The following is a 26,222-nucleotide window of genomic DNA, read 5'->3' as shown; positions in this document are numbered from 1 at the left end:
GAGCTAGTCTTTTTTTTTTTTTTTTTTGAGATGGAGTTTCGCTTTTGTTGCCCAGGCTGGAGTGCAGTGGCATGATCTCAGCTCACTGCAACCTCCGCCTTCCAGTTTCAGGTGATTCTCCTGTCTTAGCCTCCCAAGTAGCTGGGACTACAGGGGCCTGCCACCACACTTGGCTAATTTTTGTATTTTCAGTAGAGACGGGGTGTCACCATGTTGGCCAGGCTGGTCTGGAACTCCTGACCTCATGATCCACCCACCTCAGCCTCCCAAAGTGCTGTGATTACAGGCGTGACCCACCGTGCCCGGCCAGAGCTAGTCTTTAAAAACTTTGTAATCAATGGTGCAGCACTCAGGCTGTTTTCTGCAGAATAAAGTATCCAGCTCCAAGCTTATCATTTTAGCTTATTATTTTATTTATGGCATGAGATAATTTTTCAACTTATGGTATTTAAATTAATTTGCTTTTAAAAATAAATTTAGTTAAGTAAAAAAAATAAGTTGACTTAAAAGAAAATATTTAGTAAATGATAGTGTAGGTGGAACCTGGGGCAACTTTCATGAAGGAAGGGGTAGTTTGGGAATCACTGGTTTAAGAGATACTCTTGAGTAACCTCTAGAAGATGATAATTTCTGGAACAGTTTATCCTGGGCTCCATGTATTTTATAAAGGAAAAATGGGCAAAGTAGTGATACATCTTACTAAAACTTGAAACCTGTTTGAGAAGTAATGAAGAGAATGGAAGGAAGATATAATCTTTATTGGGTGAATGTTTCTGTGCTAGGTGTTCTTCACATGTTCTTATCTGTTCCTCATAACAACCTTGAAAAGTTAATATTAATTTGCATGTTCAGGCTCAAATCTAAACTCCAAGACTTTCTTCTGGCTACCTTGTTGAGATACCAGCTCACTGGTTCTTGTGCACCAACCACAGGTATATAATAGGTGCAGAATGTGTGGTAGAGGTGGCTGTGTGGAAAAGCATGGATTTTGGAGTAAGGCTTACATGAACCTCAGATATTTTCTCTGTGCAAACATAGTATGGTAGTTACTATGCCATTACCTGTGTGCAAACTTTTCTGTGCCATAATTTTCCTTTCATATGTAAAATGTAGATAATTATAACTAGCTTACAGAATTGTTGGAAGTATTAAAGGAAATACCATATGTTAAGTATTTAGCACAGTACCTGGTAAGTAAACACTGCTAGTTGCTAGTATCCTTATTCCATTCCATTTTCAAAAATCCTAGACTCTCTCCATGTTAATTGAAACTAAATATTATTATTAGATATGCATATGAAATGGAGAAGTGACTTTATATGCCCATGAACAAATATTTGATGCCTTTAACAGCCTTAACCTCCACCACGAGAGAGTAATCAGGGAGGATAGAGAGAGTTATCATTTAGCCAAATACGTTCACAAGTTGATAAATAAAATGCATTTTACTTTTTTCTCTCCCCTCCTCTCCTGGTGTCCACAGTGAAATGGCCTGCCTTTATAGGAGATCTGATGGAAGGACTCCCATGTGATGAAAATCTGGCTGTTTTCATTGTATAAGGAAATATTAAATACATATAAATAAGTTTAATCTAATTTCGAAAGTACATTTCATCAATAGTAGCATATGTTTTTCTATACTGGTAATTGATACCTGTTAAAAACAGATTTAAGAATGCCATGTGGACTTTAATAACTTGAAAAAGATCCAGAATATCATCCCGTCACATTCTGCTATGAAAATGACCCTTTCTTGCCATCTTTCCTTTTACCAAAATCTTCAAAGGACCTGTCACACTTCCTTAGGTCATATGGACTTATGTGCCTACCTCCTACAATGGGTAATAGAAATGGAGATTTTTTAATGAGTCAATTCAAATCTTTATGGAAAAGTCAGTTATAGGAAAACATTGTATATGTCACCAGAATGCATCAGTTCACCAGAAGGCGTCAATATTTTTATTTATTTGCAGAATTAATGAGTTTGAAGAAGCTGTCAATTTCTTTACCTGGGCTCTTAAAATTAACCCATGTTTTCTGGATGCTTATGTTGGACGGGGAAATTCTTACATGGAATACGGTCATGATGAAGCCACCAAGCAAGCACAGAAAGACTTTCTGAAAGCACTGCATATTAATCCAGCATACATAAAAGCCAGAATTAGTTTTGGCTATAATTTGCAGGTAATATAGCAACATTTTGAGCATTAAAAGCATGTTTTGGGGAGAAATAATATATTTGGCTCTTTCCTGGCAATGGGAGTATATGTTATTTCTTTGGTTATGAACATTTACCTTTTCTTTACTTTTAGGTTCCAGAGTAGCAGTGGGAGCAGGGGTTTAGTTAGTTATAGAGAGACTGCCTGGATCTGGATCAGCCTGGGGAGCTGGTAGGCTGGTTAGATGAAAGTCTTTTGAACCTGAGCTTCCTTTATGTCTGCACCCCTCCCTACCTTCCTCCTCACTTACAAACAACTTTTAAAATTTGCCTGATGAAGTTCATCTATAAGAACCTGGGTAACATTTATTTTACTAGCTTATATACCTAGGCCCCACAGGTTTTGTCCTGTTGCATTAGTGGAAAGCTAAAGGGAAGAAAATTAGCCATTACTGGATCACAGTAGAAATTTGCAAAGTCCATTTAAAGAGAGGGATTTCCAAGGCAGCTAGAGCTGACTGCAATCCAGTGAAATGTGTTAAGATCATCATCATTCATTGCATTCAACAGACATTAACTGAGCACTAAATGTAGAACGGAAACTGCTCTAGGCCTAGGGATATAGCATTGAACAAGATTATGCTTCCTTCTTCTTGCAGAGTTTACTACCCAGTGGAGAGATAGGCATCAAACAATTAATCGTATGAATAATTGATTATAATCATGATAAGTGCAACAAAGGAAAAGGATGAGTTTTAGTATAACTTGTAGAAAAATAACCTAGCTTTGTTTGAGAGGTGAGAGAAAGTTTTTTGAGAAATTAACAATGTTGAGGTGTGAAAGCAGGGGCCGTGGCTAGGATACAGTGTTCCGTAAAGTGGAACCAGCCCATCAGAAAGTCTTGTAAGAAAGAGACGAGGGCCCAAGTGAATGGAATGTTATGGGCAAAGGGAGCAGGGCATGAGATGAGGCTGGAGTTAAAGGCCTTATGGTCCAGTTAAAAATGTGAATTGCATTAATAGGAGAAGTGACATCAAATTTGCATTTTATGAAGATCTCACTGGGTGTATAGCAACCTGAAAAAGAATTGAAAAGCACAGGAGTGTAAAGAATTGAGTCAGGAAGGAGGACTGCAAAAGGAGAGTTAGGCCCATCTGAGTTCTGTCCAGGGAAAGAGCAACAGTTTGTTCAACAAATACTTACAGATTCCCTTACTATTTGCCTAGCACTAGAAATATAGAAATGAGCACAACAGATGTGGTCTGGAGCAGATGACAGAGATCTTACTGTGAGGCAGTTTGCTATTTAATATCCTAATAATCTAATCTCAATTTGCCTGATTCCTTGTTTATTAAATGAGCTTGTGTTGACAGTGTGGATTTACAAATGGTTTACCCAGAGAGAGAAGATTTGATGGTCAGGAAACAGGGTCTTGTTCCCTTAACAGTTGTATTTCTTTTTACTTTTATATGAGAGTCCCTAGGCTCAGCTTGGTTAAAGTGAGTCAGCTTCCGAGATCTGGCAAGATGGGTTTTTTTAGCCCATCAGAAAAAAAGACAGACTCCAGACTGTACTGAATTTATTAACTCACTGCCTTCCTGTGGAGGCATTTAGTTGCCAGCTGGTCTTCTCTAGGAAGCACTCTGACATCGTTCTGTTAACAGTGCCCCTCTCCTGACCTTTTTCTTTCTTTTCCAGTTGGTATAAACAGAAGCTTGGTAGATTTGCATGTATTTTCCATGGAATACGTATAGTGATACTAAAACTCCAGATGCTGGCGTGATTTATCAGAATATGTTTTACACCATTAGTTTCTTAATTTATTATTCAATACATATTTATTTTATTATGTATATTATGTATATATTATCTATAACTGGAGATTCAGTGCCAACCAAATAAATACAATCCCTCCTTATGTGTGTGCAGCTCAATGCGAATTTTTCTGTGTTAGTAAAAACCACTGGCGTTTCACATGGTGGCTATGATTTTATGTTGTCCAGGATTGGTACAGGAGATGACTCTGAAGTTAAATTTATTTTAATTAATTAAAATTTCATCATAAATACTCAGAGGTAATTAGTCAACTGAATGCAGCCACAGTATGCATTCAGTATGCCTACTTTCTGGTTTGAAAGAACTTAGATTTAGCATGGCATAAATATACCCTTACTAAAGGTTTTATTTGATGGAGTCAGAATCATAAACGTTTGTCATGTTATGGAGTATTTCCTACTTCGTGTAACTGGAAAATTATTTTAGGCCCAAGGAAAATTCCAGAAAGCTTGGAACCACTTTACCATTGCCATAGATACTGATCCAAAGAACTACCTAGCCTATGAAGGAAGAGCTGTGGTCTGTCTTCAGATGGGTAATAATTTTGCTGCAATGCAGGATATTAATGCTGCCATGAAGGTAAAAACCATCTTAGATTATATTATTATTAGCATAAATTAACACTGTCAATGAATAGGTTCAAGTAAGAAGTTCTCTGTTAGCTTTTTAAAGCGACTTATGGAGAAAATAATGTTTTGTATTTTTTTTTTAACCCAAGTGATCCCTAGGGTAAAGAGTTATGGCTTGCCAATTTTATAACCAAAATGCACTAAAACCCCAAAGTTCTGATAAATGTTGATCGCTTTCAGTAAATACGCTTTATACTTTCATGGGACATCAATATTATTTTGTAATACAAAGTGAATGCATAACATAAAATAATGTTCTATGTTTGAAGGAACTAAAGAGAGAACAATGTAAATCCCCAGAATCTTCCTGTAGTGAAATGACAAGTAAAAATCTCATGTTGAATGCAGTGACAGAAACTCTTCTTTACTTCTAGCTTTTGGGTTTTGATTCTGTAGATTTGGGCAGATGTTGTAGTGTTTGAGATGAGTAAAAGGAAAGAACTGAAAGATAATTGCTACTACATAGGACAAATAAGCCTGTTAACTATTCAATTTAATTTATTCTCTAGCTTAACAGCTAAACAGATAAGCTTTTCCACTTTGTCTATTCCTTGGAAAGGAACTGAGTGAAAAAACACTAAGATTATTTGTTTTATTGCAACCAAATCAACAAAGTGTTGACACTAAACCAACTTCATACCAACTCCTTTCTCAAAATATTTGTTCTACTGGAGTTTTACATGCACTATAAAATTACTCATTTCCCACAAGTAGATTCCCTAATGTTCATTTTGGCAGACATGACATCAGAGGTAAATACTATTCCCCAATGTTAAATAATCATAATGTTATACTGCAGATCAGTACTACAGCAGAATTCTTAACAAATCGTGGGGTGATTCATGAGTTTATGGGCCACAAACAGAATGCAATGAAAGACTACCAAGATGCAATTTCTCTAAACCCCAAGTACTCGCTGGCTTACTTTAATGCAGGAAATATCTACTTTCACCACAGGCAGTTTTCCCAGGTAATGTGAGTTTTACTTAATGCTTTCTTTTTGACATGGAATGCTTTCTTTATTATATATAGCTTCAAAATATAATTCATACAATCTCAGGCTAATAATGCATTGGCTATTACGTCTTTTATTTAAAATGTTATCTTTCATAAGAATGTTTCTAATTTATCCATTAAATATTTATGCCTCTATGGATTTATTCTCCTCATTATCATCAACACTTGTAAACATTTTTTTCTTTTATATTTTATCATAATAAATGTCTTTCTAGAATCTTATTGAGACATAATTGACATACAACAAATAGCACATATTTAAAATGTACGATTTGATGTCTTGACATATGTGTACACCTGCAAAATCATCACTACAATAAAGATAATAAACATATCTATCAGCACCAAAAGTTTTCTCATGCTCCTTGATATTTTATCCTTCTTTCCCTGAAAAATATGAAACGCTTCATGAATTTGCATGTCATCCTTGCACAGGGGGCTTGCTAACCCTCTGTGTATTGTTCCAATTTTAGTGTATATGTTGGCCGAAGTGAGCATCCAGTAAACATCCTTTTGGACTTCCCCAAGTGTGAGGACTTGCCTTGCGATATCTATTGTCACTAACTTCCAGCCTGGAATCCTCTGTTCTTTCCCCCACTTAGACTTCCTTCAAGACCCTCCTTATGATTATCTAACTCACCTTAATTTATACTTTTTCCAAATTTCTGCCATGGGAGCACTGGACTGGGAATAAGAAGACTTGGATTTTAGTTCTGGTTTTGTGTGACAACTTAATCTCTTTGGACTTCAATTCATAATGTCTGAAACAAAAATGTTGGGTCATTAGATGATGATATTTTCTATTTTTTGAATTTATTTCATTTGAATCATAATGTATTTACATGATTCAAACTCTTTATTTTTAAATTTTTGCTTTTTATTTATAGTCACTCTTTTTTCTGCTTCCCTTCAATTTATCTTGTTATTCTTTATCTTTTTGAGTTGGAAGCTTAATTAATTTATTTTCACCCTTTCATTTATATTGTAATAAGTTATTAAAAGTATGCCTTTTACCCAAGTACTGTTTTGGCAGCATTCCACACATTTGGCTCTGTAATGTTTGCTTGTTTAGCTCTGGTGAAATACACATAACATAAACTTTACCATCTCAACCATTTTTAAGTGTACATTTCAGTAGTGTTAAGTATATACTGAAATGGTTTTATTAATGTTTTCCCCAGATTTTCCACCTGTAATTTCTATTTCCCATTTGACTAAAGAATAAATTAACAGAGCATTTAACCAGATGGAAGGACATTTATATTTTCTACATTCTGGAATTTATTGAGTTTTAATGAAGTCTAATATAAAAACATTGTTTTGAATATGTCAGGGTCATTCCTAAGAAAGGGTATCTACTATCAGGATGTGGATTTAAGTCTACATTTATGAAGTCTATGTTATTAATTAGTTTACATTCATACTTTTTTTTCACTTGGTTTATCTTGGACTGAGAGATTTATTCAAGTATCCTGTTATTAGAGGGTTCCTATATATTTCTCTTTACATCTCTTGTAATGCCTGCTTTGTGAAAATTGCTGCTACATTATTTCGTGTATAGATATTTATACCTAATATATATGCATTATGAATTATAGCCTTCAGCACTACAGATTTCCTCATTTGTTTCTTTTAATACTCTGTGGAACAAATTCTCCTTTGTGTGATATGAGGATCGTGACCTCTGAGACCTTCTGATTTGCTTTGCCTGGTATTCCTTTGCTTTTCCTTTTATTTTCAAGTTTTAAAATCCTTTGTTTTTGGTATGTCTCTTTTATACCGTATAGAATCGGATTTTACTTTGAGAGCTAATTTGAAAATATTTTTCTTTTAATAGGCAAGTTAAGCCCATTTAATTTTGGCATGATCAATACATTTGATCTTAGTTCTGTTATTTTATGTAATGCAAGTGTGTTTATGTTAAAGGTATTTTGAAAGTATTTCACTCTCTGGTTTTTTATTTTTTGGCTTTTTTCAGTTTTTGTGATATTTAGGAAGGTTTATAGTTTTGTTGTAGTGATTATCTTTATAAAAATAACGTTAATACTCTTAGTTTAGTTTCTCTACTATGAACAACAATAAAATTACCCTGTAAACTCCTCCTCTCTCTCATTCATTATTCAATTTTAGTAATTTTTTTAAAAAAGTTTATCCTCATATTCTTAAATATACTTGAGCTTATTATGTCAGCTTGTCACATAAACTTAGTTTCCACAGTCTCTTGGGTGTAAAAATTGGTACGAATTAAGGTGAGTTAGATAATCACATCATAGGGATGGTCTTGAAGGAAGTCTAAGTAGGGGAAAGAACAGAGGATTCCAGGCTGGAAGCTGGTGACAATAGATATTGCAAGGCAAGGGCTGACACTTGGGGAAATCCAAACGAATAGTTACTGTGGGTTCACTTGGGCAGCACATAAATTAATTCTCCCGTTTTGTTGTAAGTTTTATTATTTCTACACTGCCTGAAGATTTAATATTTATGTATTATTTTGTTACCCTTATTGCACATTTTAGTCTTAGTTCTTCAGTTAAATATATTCAGTTCTCATCACCAGACTATTTGCCAAACTCCCCTTCCCCACAATAATTTCTTGGTTGTCTGAAATTAGTCCTCTGGTAGAGTTCTAAGGAGGGGCTCCTGAGAACAATATTCCTTGGAGTTTTGCATGTTGATAGCTGTTTGCCTGTAGCCTATTTTATACCTTAAGACAGCATGGCTCCTTGACTCGTTTTTCTTTCCTTGAGTGTCTTGTAAGTGCTGCTTTCTTTTCTGGTGGTATATGTTGGTGTCAAGAAGCATGATGCAAAACGGATTTTCTTTTTCTTAAAAGCAACTTGCTCTTTTTTGTCAAGATAACCACATTTTTTTTTAAGGGAAAAGTTTTACCAAGGTGTGCCTTAGAGTTGACCGCTGCAGGTTAAATTTATCAAGTACACAGTATATGTTTTCAGTACATAGATTTCAGATAAGTGTTGTTGAATTCAGTTAACATTTTTTTTTTCTGTTTCATTGTTCTGATTTTCTTCACTGGGGATACCAATTATATAGATGTCATATATTCCTTAATTTTGATTTATTCTTAATTTTTTTATTTCTTAATGTCTGTTTCATTTTCTTTGTTTTTCTTTTGTATTTTTCCTAAATCTTTATACTGTTTCCTGAGATACCTGTTATACCTGTGGGCCTCATAAGTCAGATTTCGTTTTTATTTTATTTTTCTAGTTCTATCCTATTTCCATGCCATTTTTTCCTGGTCACCTCTTTTCTGGGTTCCTGTATTTCTGATTCATTTTTTCTTGACAGCAATTGCTTCCTTAAAAATTTTTTTCTAAAATAGATTTTTTTAATGAATTTTTTTCAAAATCATTTTATTTCAAAATGTTATATTTTTTATTGATACATACTAATTGTACATATTTATGGGGCACATGTGATATTTTGATATGTGCATACAATGTGTAATGATGAAATCAAAGTAATTGGAATATGCATCACCTCATTTATCATTTCTTTATGATGAGAATATTTCAAATCTTCTAGCCATTTTGAAATATACAATAAATTATAACTATAGTCACCCTGCTGTGCTATCAAATACTAGAACATATTTCTTCCATATAACTGTATTTTTGTTCCCATTAACCAACCTGTCTTCATCCCCTTGCCCACCCCTCCCAGCCAATTGTAACCATCATTCTACTCTCTCTGTTTATGAGACAAAGTTGTTTTTTTTAAGCCTCCAAATATGAGCAAGAACATGTGTTGTCTTTCTGTACCTGGCTTATCTCACTTACCATAATGTCCTCTATGCTCACCCATGTTGCTGCAAATAATAGGATTTTATTCTTTTTAATGACACAATAGTATTCCATTGCATATATGTAATACATTTTCTTTATCTGTTCACCTGCTGATGGACACTTAGGGTGATTCCATATCTTGGCTATTGTGAATAGTTCTGGGACAAACCTGGGAGTGCAAATATTTCTTCAATATACTGATTTCCTTTGTTATGGATATATACCCAGCAATGGAATTGCTGGATCATATGATAGTTCTATTGTTTTGAGGAACCTTCATACAGTTTTCCATAATAGCTCTACTAATTTTCATTCTCACCGTTAGTGTACTAGAGCTCCGATTCTCTGTATTCTTGCCAGACGTGTTTTTTTGTGTGTGTTTTTCTTTGTTTGCTTTTTTCTGGACAATAGCCATTTTAACTGAGGTGAGATAATATCTTATTGTGGTTTTGATTTGTACTTCTCTGATGGTTAGTGATGTTCAACTTTTTTTTTTATAGATCTGTTGGCCGTCTGTATGTCTTTTCAGATCATTTGCCCACTTTTTAATAGGAATGAGATTTTTTTTTGTTGCTGTTGTTTGAGTTGTTTATATATTCTGGTTATTAATTCCTCATTGGATGAATAATTTGCAAATACTTTCTCCTATTCTGTAGGTTTTCTCTACACCCTGTTGATTATTGCCATTCCTATGCAGAAGCTTTTTTAGCTTGATATAAACCCACTTGTCTGTTTTTGCTTTTGTTGCCTGTGCTTTTGTGGTCTTAACTCTCGAAAAACCTGTGCCATATTAATCAATGTCTTGAACCATCTCCACAATGTTTTCTTCTAGTAGTTTTATAATTTCAGGTTTTACAGTTAAGTCTAATCCGTTTTGAATTGACTTTTGTACATAAGGAGAGACGGGGTCTAGTTTCTTTCTTCTGCAAATGGATACCCAGTTTTCTCAGTTTTGTTTATTTGGGTCTTTTCTCTCATTTTTTAGTTAGTCTAGCTATCAGTTTTGTTTATCTTTACAAAAATATAACTTCATTTTATTGCTGTTTTATATTTCTTAAGTCTTTATTTCTGCTCTGATATTTATTATTTCTTTTCTTTTTCTTTCTTTTTTTTTTTTTTTTTACTAATTTTGGGCTTGGCTTGTTCTTGCTTTTCTAGTTTTATGAGGTGCATTATTACATTGTTTATTTGAAATTATTCTACTTTTTTGATGTAGGCATTCAACTCTATAAACGTCCCTCTTAGGTTTGCTGCATTTCATAGGTTTTGGTATGTTGTGTTTCCATTTTCATTTGTTTCAAGAATTGTTTTGATTTCCTTCTGAATTTCCTTATTGACCCAATGGTTGTTCGGGAGCACATTATTTAATTTTCATTTGCCTATTTAATTTCCAAAGCTTCTCTTGTTGTTGATGTTTTATTCCCTTGTGGTCTGAGAAGATACTTGATATGATTTTGATTTTTAATATTTGTTGAGACTCATTTTGTGTTTTAACATGTGGCCTATCCTGGAGAATATTCCATGTACTGATAAGAATGGATATTCTGGCCAGGCGCGGTGGCTTATGCCTATAATCCCAGCACTTTGGGAGGCCGAGGTGGGCAGATCACGAGGTTAAGAGATCAAGACCATCCTGGCCAGTATGGTGAAACCCCACCTCTAATAAAAATACAAAAATTAGCTGTGTGTGGTGGTGCATACCTGTAGTCCCAGCTACTCAGGAGGCTGAGGCAGGAGAATCACTTGAACCTGGGAGGCGGAGGTTGCAGTGAGCTGAGATTGTGTCACTGCACTCTGGCCTGGTGATAGAGTGAGACTCCATCAAAAAAAAAAAATAAAAATAAAAGGAGGAGTATTCTGCAGCTGTTGGATGAAATGTACTATAAATGTCTGTAAGATTCATTTGGTCTATAGTGCAGTTTAAGTCTGCTGTCTCTTTGTTGATTTTCTGTCTAGATAATCTGTCCAATGCTGAGTGAGGTGTTGAAGTCTCCAACTATTGTTTTATTATGAATGGGTCTAGCTCTCTCTCTTTACCTATAATAATTGCTTTATATATCTGGGTGTTCAAGTGTTTGATGCATATATATTTACAATTGTTATATTTCTGGCTGAGCTGATCTCTTTATCATTATATAATGACATTGTCTCTTCTTATGTTTTTTAACTTGAAGTCTGTTTTGTCTGATATAGCTCCTTCTTTTGGGTTCTGTTTTGTAGGAAATATCTTTTTACATCTCTTAACTTTCAGTCATGTGTGTCCTTAATGGGTGAAATGTGTTTCTTGTAGCCAGCATATAGTTGCATCTTGTTTTATTATCCATTCAGTCAGTCTATATCTTTTAATTGGGAAATTTAAACTGGTCACATTCTGAGTTCTTTCAACAGGTAAGGACTTATTTCTGTCATTTTGTTGTTTTCTTATTGTTTTCTATATTTGTTCCTTTTTTTTCTTTCTTATTGCTTATCTTTGATAATAAAATTTGGCAGCTTTCTATAATGATACCATTTGATTCCTTTCACCTTCTCCTTTGTGTGTCTGTTGTTTCAGTAAGTTTTATATTTTAGTGTATTTTTTATGATGGTGGATATTGTCTTTTGGCTGACAGATGTAAAAATCTCTTAAGCAGTTCTTGTAGGACTGGTCTCATGGTGATGAATTTCCTCAGTCTTTGTTTGTCTGGGAAAGACTATTTCTCCATCATTTTTGAACAATAACTTATGGGTATAGTATTCTTGCCTAACAGTTCTTCTCCCCCACCCCCCAGCACTTTGAATATATCATCAAATTCTCTCCTGATTTATAGGATTTCTGTGGAGAAATCAGCTGTTAGTCTGACAGAAATTCCTTTATATGTGACTTGATGCTTTTGGTGTTTTTAAAACTCTCTTTGTCTTAGACTTTTGACAGTTTGATGATAATGTGCCTCAGAGAGGGCCTTTTTGGGTTGAATCTATCTGGGGACATTTGAGCTTCCTGTATCTATATGTATATCTCTTCCAATATTTGGGAACTTTTCAGTTATTATTTTACTGAATAGGTTTTCTATGACTTTTTCTTTTCTTTTGAACTCCCAAAATTGAATATTTATTCACTTGATGGTATCCTATATATGATGTAAGCTTTCTTCATTCATTTTTATTCTTTTTATTATTGTTGTCTGACTAGGTCATTTCTAAAGACCTGTCTTCAAGTTTAGGAATTATTTCTCCTATTTTACCTAGTCTATTGTTGAATGTCTTGATTGTATTTTTTTATTGCATTCATTGAATTCTTCAGTTCCATGATTTCTTTTGGTTATTTTCTTATGATATCTATCTTTGTTTGATTTCTCATCTAAATCGTGAATTTTTTTTTATTTCTTTATATTGTTTATCTGTGTTCTTTTGTTCTAAATTTCTTTAAGGTCAATATTTTGAATTCTTTTTCAAACATTTTACAAAATTTCTTTTCTTTGGGGTCTGCTACTGGAGATTTATTGCACTCCTTTTGAGGTGTATTTCTTTGCTTTTTCATGTTTCTTGTGTCCTTACATTGATATCTGCTCATCTGGTGTAACCATCACTTCTTCCAATTTTATTAAGTGGCTTCCATAGGGAAAGACTTTTTTCTGTAGATATATCTATAAAGTGAGTTGAATAGGGTACTTTGGCTTTGGTTCTGGGTGGGCACCAGAGAGTATTATAGTCTCCATATGATTACTTCATCTGTAATCAACATCAGTGGTGTCTGTGAGTTCCTTGGTGGCTTAGGCTGTGGTTATTTGTGGACACTGTGGTGAAGCTTTGCTGGAAATGGTGATGCCAGGCAGTCCAGTCCTCAGGCCCTGAGGAAGCACATGGGGGCCATTGCAGGCAGTGGTTTTTCCTGGGCGGCCAGTCTTTGCACTCCTGACAGGGCGCATAGGCACTGGCAGTGAGGGCGGTAGGCTGGGAAGGTCAATCTTTAGGCCACTGGGCTGGGTGTGTAAGCACCAGTGGTGTCCATGGCAGGGTGAGTGTGGTGTGAAATGTTATAATTTTACTTTTCATTGTAGAAATACTATTTTTTCCTGGTGATTTTTTAAATTGTCTTTGAGACTTTGAGGGTAAGAGGTTTTTTGTGTGTGTGTGTGTCTTTAAGATGAGAGATACCAATTTATGCTCCAATGTTAATAAGAATAAACTAGTAAATTTTTGGTAAATGAGAGTGTCAGGGATAATTAGGATCAAAATCTTTGAGAATTTGATGAAGTTAAGAGTTTGGAAGTTGCAGATGTGGCCCTTGATGGGAGCAGAACACACTACCCATTATGTCATTAGGGAAGGCAGAGGGTTTGGGCACAGTTGAATGTAGATTTTGATAGTATGTAATCCTATCTATTGATTATATTTTCTCCATGGATACAAGTATTATTCACCAGTTAACAGTGGGAGTGAATGGTTAAGAAAGAAAGACAAGATGGCTAGAAGTTTTAAAGAGAAGAGAGAAAATGTTAAATAATTGTGTTAGAAAGTGGTAAGATGAACATATTAGAGTGTAACAACATTAAGTCCTCATTTGAGGTTTGTAGTTTTAAATTTCAAAATGAGATCTTGAGCCTTTCTTGCTTTGTATATAATTCTCTCTATATGGATTCAATACTGCTTTATGTCATGCAGTTGTTTCTGTGTTGATCTCTATCTCCTAACTCTGTAAGCTGCTAAGGGGCAGGAATCACACCCTGCCCTCTTATCTCTACATTTCTCTGCTCAGAAAGTCCATTTATTCTCATGACTTACACTACTTGAAACCCTCCTTCTTTCTTCTGAGCTCCTAACCCATATTTAAGAGTTGCTAAAACTGGATATTTTACAAGTTCATTAAAGCCCATTCTGAATTGATCTCTCCATCCATTATCCTCAGCCGAGCTTTCTTCATGTAAATCCTCTCTCAATTCGAGTTGTCATCTTCCATAAAGTCACTTGAATAGAAATGTCAGAGTCAACCATAACTTTCTCTTTCTTACATCCTTAAGCTAATGTCATCTAATCCTGTCAGTTTTACATCTATCCTGTCAGTAAAGACAATTGCTCAAAGATCAATTGTCTCTAACTTGACCAAACTCAGATCACTCTCTGGCTGGATCCTAGAAATGTTTATGTGCATTGTAGTTACTTAATGTGATCAAGGCAAATAAAATTCCCAGGGCAATTTTCTATTTCCATAGATGTTTAAGATCTGCATGAAAGGGAGATCTTCACCTTTTTCACTCATTTGTCTTTGATTACTATATGGGCATCATGTAGAAAAGTATTTGGTTAGATCTAAAGTGTGGTTTAAATTTTTTTTTAAGTATAACTCTATTCCCTCCAAAGTATAGACAAATTATCTGGGCATATATTTCATCTAAAATATGTCCCATCCTTTGACTTGATATACTGTATGCCTGAGCTTTACAGTGCACACTCCCTCCAGAGACTAGCAGGCTTTGGGAACAGGTGTTCAGCTATTCTAGTATGCTTTGAGCCTCCTTCGTAGAGAAAATGGCTTCTATTCCCTGTCACCCTCTACCCTCATCCCCTTATTTCTTACTATAATGGAGGTAAGACTTAGGCTAGGAGGAAGGGTCCCTCATCTGATCTAATAAACTCTAGAGGGTTAAAAAAATGTATGTAATCTGGCTTCTTTTATCTTTAGTGACTTAATGATAACCACTTAATGTGATTTAATGATCTTAAACCACAGTTGGATGTGCTACTTGCATACATTATGAACTACAGGTGACATTAAAAAATAACTGGATCTGCTTTTTAATTAATTACAACATAAGGGCATTAGACCAATTATTAAAAAATCAAGACCATCTGTTGTGGTAGATACCTTTAGCCTCTAACTGCTTCTTAGTTAATATTCTGATACTTCAAGTAACCTCATTAAATTTATAGGTTTCATTTTCTAAGTAATATATTTGGAAGCTATAGTAGAAAGTTACACAGTTCAAAGTTCTTTTCTCTTACCTGAGAAAAAGAATTTGCTTTTACATGATTGAAGGTATGCCTTGTGATGTATAATTGTGTCTTCTTTATTGATAATTTATTGGTGAATTAAAATGAAGTCTAAATTACTTTAGGAAGAAAGTCTTGGCCTGGCTTGGAGTCTTTCCCTTGACTCATTTCTGAGAACTGTGGGTGCAGCCTTCTCTTCAGGAGTGAATCCTCTTCAAACTCTTCACAGAAGGATGTCAATTCTGTCCCCCCTCCCCCCAACCTGTCCCAGGGATGAGATGGATTTTACATCTTGAGCTAATTACCTAATTAAGAGGAAGCAAAGTTCATGGAGTATTGCCTAAAGGTGATGTTCCCTCTCCATGTATAGACACTGGGAAAAACATGATATATAAGTAATAATTGATTGAGTCCTTATTATTTTCTGCATATTGTTCTCAGTATGTTACATATTAGTTCACTTAACCCTCACATCAACACTGGAAGTGGAGTTTTATTTGTTACCTTTGTTTTATAGATGAGGAAACTGATGCAAATAGAGTTTTAGTAACTCACCCAAAGAAGAGGCAGGATGTAAACCCAGCAATCTGACTCTATGGTCTGGGCTCCCAGCCACTGTGCAATCAGTGTTCCATATCACCCATGATGGAAGTGAATAGAGGACAGATCTTCGGGGAACATAGAGGAAAATAGTTCAGTGACAGAGAGAATTTTAAGAAGGAAGGAGAGACCAAATGTGTCCATGCCACGGAAATGTCATGGAAGACAATAACTAGAACGTGTCCATTAGGCTTGAGGACATCTGCAACTTTAGCAACAACAGAATTCATGGAATAGGGGGAAATAGAAGCCAGACTGTGTTTGGGAAAAAGTTGAGTGTTAAGTAATTGGCGAGTGGCAAGCTATACTGTGAAAAGTGACTCTCTCTTCAAGGTAGGTTTTAAAGTAGGAGCCAGGTTTTCATCCATCAGGGAGTTAGAGATTTCTAAGTTGATTAGCAGGATGTCTAATCAGCATCTCAACTATTTGTGGTGAAAGGCCAGTTAAAAAAATTGTAGTATATTGTAAATCAATATACATTGCTAAAACCCAATAAAAACAAATTACTAGAAATGTGATCAAGTGCTGGGATGTCATAGCCATGTCAAAATGCTATAAAAGTTACTTATTGTTTATTCTCAATTTTGGTACTTGCAGAGCTCTAGCAAATGGTTCTTGGACCAGTACTCCAATACCGTTTTGCAGACTAACTTGAGGGTCCCTTTCAGATCGAAGATGAGTTGTGAATAATCTTGAGTCTTTGGTCTTTTCAACAAGCTGATATTTCCTCTCTTTTTTATGCCTTTTTATGGTGTAACTGAGTTTCTATCTCTCTTTGTATGTCTTAGAACCTTATTTTGAAAATTCCCTTGTGGTTGAGCTCTTACTTTGTTTTTGTACACAAAGTGTTACTTTTCTTTCTTCTTTTTTTTCTTGTTTACTTTTTTAAAAAATTATAGTTTAAGTTCTGGCGTACATGTGCACAACACGCAGGTTTGTTACATAGGTGTAAATGTGCCATGTGGGTTTGCTACACCCATCAACTCATCATTTACATATCCCTCCCCAACCCACTGACAGGCCCTGGTGTGTGATGTTCCCCTCCCTGTGTCCATGTATTCTCATTGTTCAGCTCCCACTTATGAGTGAGAACATGCGGTGTTTGGTTTTCTCTTCTTGTGTTACTTTGCTGAGAATGATGGTTTACAGCTTCATCCATGTCCCTGCAAAGGACATGAACCCATCCTTTTTCATGGCTGCATAGTATTCCATGGTGTATATGTGCCACATTTGCTTTATCCAATCCATTATTGTTGGGGATTTGGGTTGGTCTTTGCTATTGTGAACAATGCTGCAATAAACATACGTGTTCATGTGTCTTTATAGTAGAATGATTTATAATCCTTTGGGTATATACCCAGTGATGGGATTGCTGGGTCAAATGGTATTTCTGGTTCCAGATCCTTGAGGAATCACCACACTGTCTTCCACAATGGTTGAACTAATTTACACTCCCACCAACAGTGTAAAAGCATTCCTGTTTCTCCACATCCTCTCCAGCATCTGTTGTTTTCTGACTTTTTCATGATCACCATTTTAACTGACATGAGATGGTATCTCATTGTGGTTTTGATTTGCATTTCTCTAAAGACCAGTGATGATGAGCATTTTTTCATAAGTTTGTTGGCTGCATAAATGTCTTCTTTTGAGAAGTGTCTGTTCATATCCTTCACCCATTTGTTGATGGGGTTGTTTGTTTTTTTCTTGTAAATTTATTTAAGTTCTTTGTAGATTCTGGATATTAGCCGTTTTGTCAGATGGATAGATTGCAAAAATTTTCTCCCGTTCTGTAGGTTGCCTGTTCACTCTGATGATAGTTTCTTTTGCTGTGCAGACGCTCTTTAGTTTAATTAGATCCCGTTTATCTATTTTGGCTTTTGTTGCCATTGCTTTTGGTGTTTTAGTCATGAAGTCTTTGCCCATGCCTATGTCCTGTATGGTATCGCCTAGGTTTTCTTCTAGAGTTTTTATGGTTTTAGGTGTAACATTTAAGTCTTTAATCCATCTTGAGTTAATTTTTGTATAAGGTGGAATGAAGGGATCCAGTCTCAGCTTTCTGCATATGGCTATCCGGTTTTCCCAGCACCATTTATTAAATAGGGAATCCTTTCCCCATTACTTGTTTTTGTCAGGTTTGTCAAAGATCAGATGATTGCACATGTGTGGTGTTATTTCTGAGGCCTCTGTTCTGTTCCATTGGTCTATATATCTGTTTTGGTACCAGTACCATGCCTGGTTACTGTAGCCTTGTAGTATAGTTTGAAGTCAGGTAGCGTGATGCCTCCAGCTAGCCAGACTAATAAACAAGAAAAGAGAGAAGAATCAAATAGACACAATAAAAAAATGATAAAGGGGATAACACCACCAATCCCACAGAAATACAAAATACCATCAGAAAATACTATAAACACCTCTATGCAAATAAACTAGAAAATCTAGAAGAAATGGATAAATTCCTGGACACATACACCCTCCCAAGACTAAACCAGGAAGAAGTTGAATCTCTGAATAGACCATTAACAAGTTCTGAAATTGAGGCAGTAATTAATAGCCTACCAACCAAAAAAAATCCAGGACCAGATGGATTCACAGCCGAATTCTGCCAGAGGTGCAAAGAGGAGCTGGTACCATTCCTTCTGAAACTATTTCCATCAATAGAAAGAGAGGGAATCCTCCCTAACTCATTTTATGAGGCCAGCATCATCCTGATATCAAAACCTGGCAGAGACACAACAAAAAAAAAAAAAAAGAAATTTTTAGGCCAATATCCCTGATGAACATCGATGCGACAATCCTCAATAAAATACTGGCAAACTGAATCCAGCACATCAAAAAACTTATCCACACACGATCAAGTTGGCTTCATTCCTGGGATGCAAGGCTGGTTCAACATATGCAAATCAATAAATGTAATCCATCACCTAAACAGAACCAATGACAAAAACCAAAGTGTTACTTTTCTAATTTGTATTTTATCCTGTTGTTGTGGCCTTCTTTTCTATTTTATGCTTTAACATTTTTTAGCTGTATACAGGGATCTGGGATTTGGGGTAACAGGCAGTGGGAGGTTTTTTTTTTTTTTTTGAGATGGAGTCTTGCTCTGTCACCCAGGCTGGAGTGCACTGGTGCGACCTCCACTCACTGCAACTTCTGCCTCCCAGGTTCAAGCAGTTCTCCTGCCTCAGCCTCCTGAGTAGCTGGGATTACAGGTGCCTGCCACCATGCCCAGCTAATTTTTGTATTTTTAGTAGAGATGGGGTTTCCCCATGTTGGCTAGGCTGGTCTCGAACTCCTGACGTCAGGTGATCCACCCGTCTTGGCCTCCCAAAGTGCTGGGATTACAGACGTGAGCCACCGCACCTGGCCAGTGGGAGCATTTTAACCCAGCCAACAGGAGTATTATATCGTTGACATTGTCTAGAATTGCTGACACATGGTAATAACAAAAAGCAGGTCAACTTTTGGTTGGGTTTAGCTTTTTACATTCTCTGCAGACAATGCACCTCTGTACCTGGGATGAAATGCTTCTGTTGACCTCTTGGTATGCCACTGGCCTTAATTTAAAATTAAAAGTAAAAGTGCTTCAAATTTCTGTATAGTAAGTTGCCAATTAAGATATATCATTATCTTCATATTTTGTAGGCCAGTGACTACTTCTCAAAAGCTTTAAAATTTGATCCAGAAAATGAATATGTTCTCATGAATCGAGCTATTACAAATACAATATTAAAGAAATATGAAGAAGCAAAAGAAGATTTTGCAAATGTAATTGAAAGCTGTCCCTTTTGGGCTGCAGTATATTTTAATAGAGCACATTTCTACTACTGCTTAAAGCAATATGAACTAGCTGAGGAAGACCTTAATAAAGGTACAACTTTTGGTAATTATTTTGGTAAGATTACAGTGGTTGAAGTGATTATTTTTAAGCTACAAAAGAAGAAAATCATTAGGTCTATTTATTTAGATAAACTTACATAAGAATTAGTGTTTTTAGATATCATGTCATTAATATAATCGATATAGGTTCCTTTATGTAATGTCTTAACTTAAAGCTGTGGTAAACTGAGATGTAGGGAATTATTACAAAACTATACACAAACAATGCCAACCTTTCAAAGAAAGACATTGTACTGTGTTTCCCCAAGTTAGTTTGCTTAGAAAGATTCAATATTTTTAATTTAACTAAATAGTTCTGTTTGAAGAAAAGTGTTTTCAAATTAAAAGTATTAAAGTTCTTGATTTCATCCATTGAGTTAATTTTTTTAAAAGTTCTTATCAAATTTTTTTTTGTAAAAAAAGAGACTATTTTTTGAGTGCTGACTTAAATATATCTTGATTTTTTTTCTTTTGCAGCCCTGTCTTTGAAGCCTAATGATGCTCTAGTATATAATTTTAGAGCAAAAGTTCGTGGTAAAATAGGTCTGATTGAGGAAGCTATGGCTGACTATAACCAAGCACTTGATCTTGAAGACTATGCCTCAGTTATATGATTACATAGACTTTGGTTGCTATAGTAGTTTACACAGCTGTTCTCTCTGAAACGGAAACGTATTTGTTGTCTAAAAGGTTCTACCATTTTCATTATTGTATTCGTTATGCTTAATCTTCCATATAACCTTCTATGCATTTTAATAAAATGTTTGTTATACATTAATTATAAAACATATATCATTTGCTGCATATTTGGAATACCTCGATAACTGAATTTTTCCAAGGTTGCAGAATCTAAAGGAAAATGTTTCTTAAGGAATTAAATAGGAATGTTTCTTAACATTTAAAATATTTTCTTTAATTCTTTTTGAAATAATACTATACATTGTAGAAAAAGTGTCATTGACCTTTTCATCAATCCTTGCTGACAATGTATTAAACAGTATACAGATTTAAAAATAAACAAACTGATGACTATGAAAAACTGAACTCAAGTACAACCCTTCTCTTTTCCTTTAAACAATATGTATACTGGTCAATATTCTTCCTGATACCTATATTCTTCCAACAGACAAACGTGTTTCTCTTTTACATGTGGCCTGCCTTCTAGGACAGTACCTATAAAGATTTTGGACATCATGTTTCCTTGAGATAGTTCCCTCTGCCTCTTTAATGCAGCTATCATAAATACATGTAAAATTTGTATATAATTCATGCATTGCAGGAGTTGATGAGTGAAAATAAAACAACTAAAAATTATTTATAGAGTGTCTCTGAGGAATCTTTGAATGAACCAGAGAACTCTTTCCCTTTGCCCCACTGATAACAGCAAGGCTTCCTTCTTCCTTTTTTTTTTTGGAGACGGAGTCTCACTCTGGCCCAGACTGGAGTGTAGTGGTGCTATCCTGGCTCACTGCAACCTCCACCACCCGGGTTCAAGCGATTCTCCTGCCTCAGCCTCCTGAGTAGCTGGGATTACAGGCGTGTGCCACCACACCCAGCTAACTTTGTGTATTTAGTAGAGACGGGGTTTCACCATGTTAGCCAGGCTGATCTCGAACTCCCGACCTTGTGCAATCGGCCCGCCTCCGCCTCCCAAAGTGCTGGGATTACAGGCATGAGGCACTGCGCCAGGCCCAGCTTCCTAACTTTTAATTTACTCATATTTGCTTCATTTGGTTTGTTTTCCTTCTTGGTTTTATTCTTCCAGTGCATCTCCATCTCCTCAGAGACCTGTGTTCACTGTGAGCAGGCGTTTGGAAAGAATACTTCTCTCCACTCAGCTTTCTTTGTTTTTAGTTTGATGTACCAGATTTTCACAATAGAATGTTGCTTTTTATTTAATTAGTTAATTAAGTAATTCTTTTTAAGAGGAAGGATCTTTCTCTGTCGCCCAGGCTGGAATGCAGTGGCATGACCATAGCTCACTGTAGCCTCGATCTCCTCAGCTCAAGTGATCACCCTGCTTCAGCCTCCCAAGTAGCTAGGACTACAGGCATGCAACACCATGCTTGGCTAAATTTTTATTTTTTGTAGAGGCGGGGTCTTGCTATATTGCCAGGCTTGTCTCGAACTCCTGGGCTCAAGTGATTCTCCCATCTTGGCTTCCCAAAGTGTTGGGATTATGGGCGTGAGCCACTGTGCTTAGCCAGAATGTTGATTTTCATTTGTAAGCCACTGTGGGATGCTTCACACTGTTTCAGGAAAATTTTCTTGGTATGGTGTGTGGGTCCATGTGAGGATTAGGTCATCCCTGGTGAGTTATTTCACTTGGTAAATCAGATTAATTTAATAAGCTGCTTCATATCCTCTTGCTCTCACTTATCTTCAGGCCCTTTCATCTCTGCCCCAGCCACAGATGAGATGCAGACAAACCACATGCAGCCACAGACAGCCCCTCGGCTCCCGCCTGTGCCACACATCACTTGCCGACTGCCCTGGGGCTTCTCTGTTGAATGAGGTGATAGAGGCTGTGGGATTCTCAGTGCCTGCCCCTATGCACTGTGGACGTGCAGGGGACAGTACCTGTCCAATGAACCTTTTTGGTGATTGGAGAAAGGAATTGGTAGATAAATTCTAACCCCTACCATCTCTTCTTGGTGGAATGTCCCGAGACACTGAGTGTACGCAGCTCCTTGGAGGATAGTCCTGAGTGATTATGCAATCAGTTGCACTTACTGGTGGCCACTTTCAAAACACACCTCATGCTGGTGCTTCTGTCTTCCCTGCCTCACCCTCCCTTCTCAGTGTCTCTGCTTTCCTGGGATAGTACTTCTCGATAAAGTAGTAACACAGAAGCATTTGCCTCGGGGTCTACTTTCTGGGGGGAGCCCAAGCTAAGACAGTTAGTAATTTAATATTTTCTTCTAATTGTACACAAATACCTATAACATGAGGCAGGATGTGATAACTATTGGGGAAATGATACAATCCAAGGGTCATGAGAGCAGAGTAGGACAAAACATGTCTAACTTTTCAAAATGTCATATGTCCCCTGGCTTGTATCCCCTTGGCACCCACAGTTTCTGCATGCACTGACAGAATCCTATTGCAAGCACCTGTGATTTTCCATGGGAGGCATTTCTTTCTCTCAGTCCATGCCCAGGCCAGGCCTTCTGAAGAGGAGCTAATGACACTAGGAGGAACCTTCAGCTAATGACAGAAGGGAATTAAAGGATAAACTCTCAGCTCCCTTGTCTTTTGAAGGGATAGCTCTCCCTGACTTCCCCGGTGGGATTAAACCCCAGTGGCCCACCGTATAATTTTCTCTATAGCCACACCTTTTGTTGGCTTTTTCCCTTCCCTGTCTTACCTCCCTCTCCTCGGGCAAAGGCAAAAGCAAGCTAGGATCTCCTCCCAAGTAAACTACTTGCACTTAAATAAATAAAACCTGTCTCAGGATCTAAGATGGTGGCATTGAGGAAGAGGCATCTAAGCTGGTCCTGAGCAGGGGTAAATGCCCATGGGCAGAGGTGTTGAATAGTAAGACCCTCCATACAGACTGAACGTCAGGACAGAGATACAGCAGTGGGAAAATAAAGAAGCATATTTTGGAGAGAGGCTGGAGTAGAGTTTTTATGAGTAAATGATAGTAGGAAAATAAAGCTATGTAGTCAGAAGGAGATAGAGAAAGAGGGGTTTTTTTCTTAGTCATTTTTTCTCCCTCTGTCTTCACATTAGTAGACTGCGGATATTTTAGCATCGCCGATAAAATTGGACTTATGAAAATTGATCAGTACTCTATGGAAAAATGTTTACCTTGTCCCGTATGTGCTCCACTCTGACAGTTGGAAGATCCAGGGCAGATAAAGGGAAGAATAGCAGGATGAAGGAAGGATTGAGAGGATGGAGAACAAGGAAGAAAGTAGCTTCAGGAGGTCACAGGATCTAAATGAGGCACTCATACCCTAAGGGAAAAGGAAAAGGATGCCTAGATTTCATCTTTTCTAATTAGCTTTGCTTGGTTTTGATCCCTTCAGCAGGTTCCCTGAGTCTACATGCCTCTCACTTTTGTAGGACTTACTGGTTGGGTTTCATTTATTTACAGTAAGTACACAAACACACAGGACTTCGACTGATGATTATCTCTGGGAGGTAAAATTGGAGGGAGAACGGACAAAGGAAGAAGATTTTTTATTTTGTTTTATTAAAATTTTTTACACATCAAGATGAAAGAGGAGTAGTGGAATTATAGATGACTTTTTCAATTGTATGCACTTCTGTAATTTTTAGTGTTTTTTTTTGGTTGTGTATTTTTTTTTTTACTAGAATATAAGCTTTATAAAGACAGGAATTTTGTCTGTTTTGTTAAGTGCTGTGTCTCCAATGCCTGCAGTGCCTGGCAGCTAATTTATGCTCACAAAATATTTGTTAAATAATACACAAATTACAAATACCAGGGATCACCATTATTGTATGGATATTGTGGTGTGAATTATTTGCTTGTCATATGCCCTTCCGACTTCTTGCATGCCTTCCATAAGACAGAGACTGAAAGCTAAAAGTTTTGTCTCCCAAATCTCATTGCAGCTAGCAGAGTTCCTGATGTGATTTAGTTTCTGCCAGTTTGATGCAGTCTGATGAGGCTGAATTGAGGCAGTATCATCCAAAGCACCCTTCTGCTCATGCTAAAACAATTGGCTAGAGTAGAGTTGTCAGATTTAGCAAATAAAAATATAGAATACCTGTAGTATGGTTTGGATTTGTCCCTTCCAAATCTTATGTTGAAATGTGATCTCCAATGTTGGAGGTGGGACCTGGTGGGAGGTGATTGGATCGTGGGTACAGATCCCTCACGAAGGGTTTAGCACCACCTTTTTGGTGATGAGTGAGTTCTACCTCAGTTAGTTTACTGGAGAGCTGATTGTTTAAAAGAACCTGGCTCCTCCTCCTCCGTTTCCTGTTCCTGCTCTCACCATGTGCCTGCTTGCACTTCACCTTCCCTGATGATTGTAAGTTTCCTAAGGCCCTCACTAGAAGCTGAGCAAATGTTGGCGCCCTGCTTGTAAAGCCTGCAGAACTGTGGGCTGATTAAATCTCTTTGTAAGTTATCCAGTATCAGGCATTCTTTGTAATAACACAAAAAACTGACTAATACAATCTGGTTAAATTAGAATTTCAGACAAATTATGAATAATTCAGGGCTCCCAGTTAAACACAGGGCACTCAGTTAAATTTGAATTTCAAATCAACAAGATTTTTTTAGTATAAGTATATCCTATTATATGGGACATACTTATACTGAAAATTTTTCTGAAATTTAGTTTCAGAAAAACATTTCTGAAAGAAAATGTTGTTGATCAGAAATTCAAATTCAAACGGGCATCCTGTGTCTTATCTGGCAATCCTGCTCTGGAGCCAGCCATCTGGCCATGGCTTCTGACCTTAGATGGGTCGTATGTTTCCCTGGAGCCTACAGTTGCTGCGCCCATTTCTTTATTTTCAGGCTTCCTCTCTGGCAGAGCAGCAGCTCCCCCAGTTTGGCCAGTCTTGTGTTGCTCTTCTGGGGGCCAAGCCTAGACCCTGCTTCTCTAGATTTTCCAAAGATGTGAGCACCCATGTCCTTGTAGAAAACCCCTTTCTTTGTAAAAGAACTAGATTGCCTTTTGTTATCTATAGCTGAACTCCCACTGATACTTTTCTGTTTCCAAGATGTTTTTTTCTTTCTAATTTAGAGCTTTATTTTTCATTTGACATGGATGAGAGTCTCTTTTCTGCAATTTGGCATTTCTATAGTTTGGTCATGGGAAGAAGAATATATTAGAACTAAAAACTAATAATCACAATACTTAGCACTTAGAGGTATAGCATTCCATGCCTCACCTATGTTGCCTCTACTTTCTCTATAGTCTTGTAAGGTAGGTAGGTATCATTAGATGAGGAGACTAAGGCTCAGAAGGATTGAGTTGTATGATTGAGGTCACAAAGGTAGTGAGTGGTGGGGATGAGGTTGAAATCCTGTTCTAGTGCCTGCTCTGCACTTCCTGCTCCTGTTCACCTGGAAGAAAACCAAGGCAAGATAAATGCATGTTCTATTAAACAATCTTTATTATAATGATATTAAAGCTCTTTGGCTTCCTAATGATTTTTTTGTGAAGAAAAAGGATTTCCAGTCTTTCACACTTTTTTTTTTGTGCTGGCTTATATTCGTATATTTATGCCTATGTCTGTCTGTCTATCTCTTCATTTATCTATCCATCCATCCTAAAATTAGAGACAGGCACAATAGTAATAAGGTTATCTCAAGCTTTTAATATGAAATACAGTCAATGTGCAGTGTCT

At 36.6% G+C, this 26,222-nt stretch overlaps 1 protein-coding gene and 1 non-coding gene across 3 annotated transcripts in view; one reads left to right on the top strand and one right to left on the bottom strand.

Moving 5' to 3' along the window:
• TTC6 (tetratricopeptide repeat domain 6) overlaps positions 1-21,080 on the top strand; it is a 234,749-nt gene extending 213,669 nt beyond the window's left edge. For both annotated transcript variants that reach the window (XM_055360775.2, XM_055360774.2), the window contains exons 28-32: positions 1,974-2,184; positions 4,421-4,573; positions 5,423-5,593; positions 19,653-19,878; positions 20,364-21,080. In XM_055360775.2, the coding sequence (XP_055216750.2) occupies positions 1,974-2,184; positions 4,421-4,573; positions 5,423-5,593; positions 19,653-19,878; positions 20,364-20,500 (898 nt within the window). In that variant the 3' untranslated portion in view covers positions 20,501-21,080. The remainder of the gene's footprint in view (positions 1-1,973; positions 2,185-4,420; positions 4,574-5,422; positions 5,594-19,652; positions 19,879-20,363) is intronic.
• On the bottom strand, positions 6,031-6,138 carry LOC115930761 (U6 spliceosomal RNA). Its single transcript, XR_004067359.1, has one exon. It is a non-coding gene; the product is annotated as a U6 spliceosomal RNA (small nuclear RNA).
• Positions 21,081-26,222: the final 5,142 nt, after the last annotated feature.

This window comes from Gorilla gorilla, chromosome 15 (genome assembly GCF_029281585.2).
Source record: "Gorilla gorilla gorilla isolate KB3781 chromosome 15, NHGRI_mGorGor1-v2.1_pri, whole genome shotgun sequence".
Classification (NCBI taxonomy): Eukaryota; Metazoa; Chordata; class Mammalia; order Primates; family Hominidae; genus Gorilla; species Gorilla gorilla.
The sequence above is the reverse complement of the archived record's forward strand: the minus strand, read 5'-3'. Positions and strand labels throughout refer to the sequence as shown.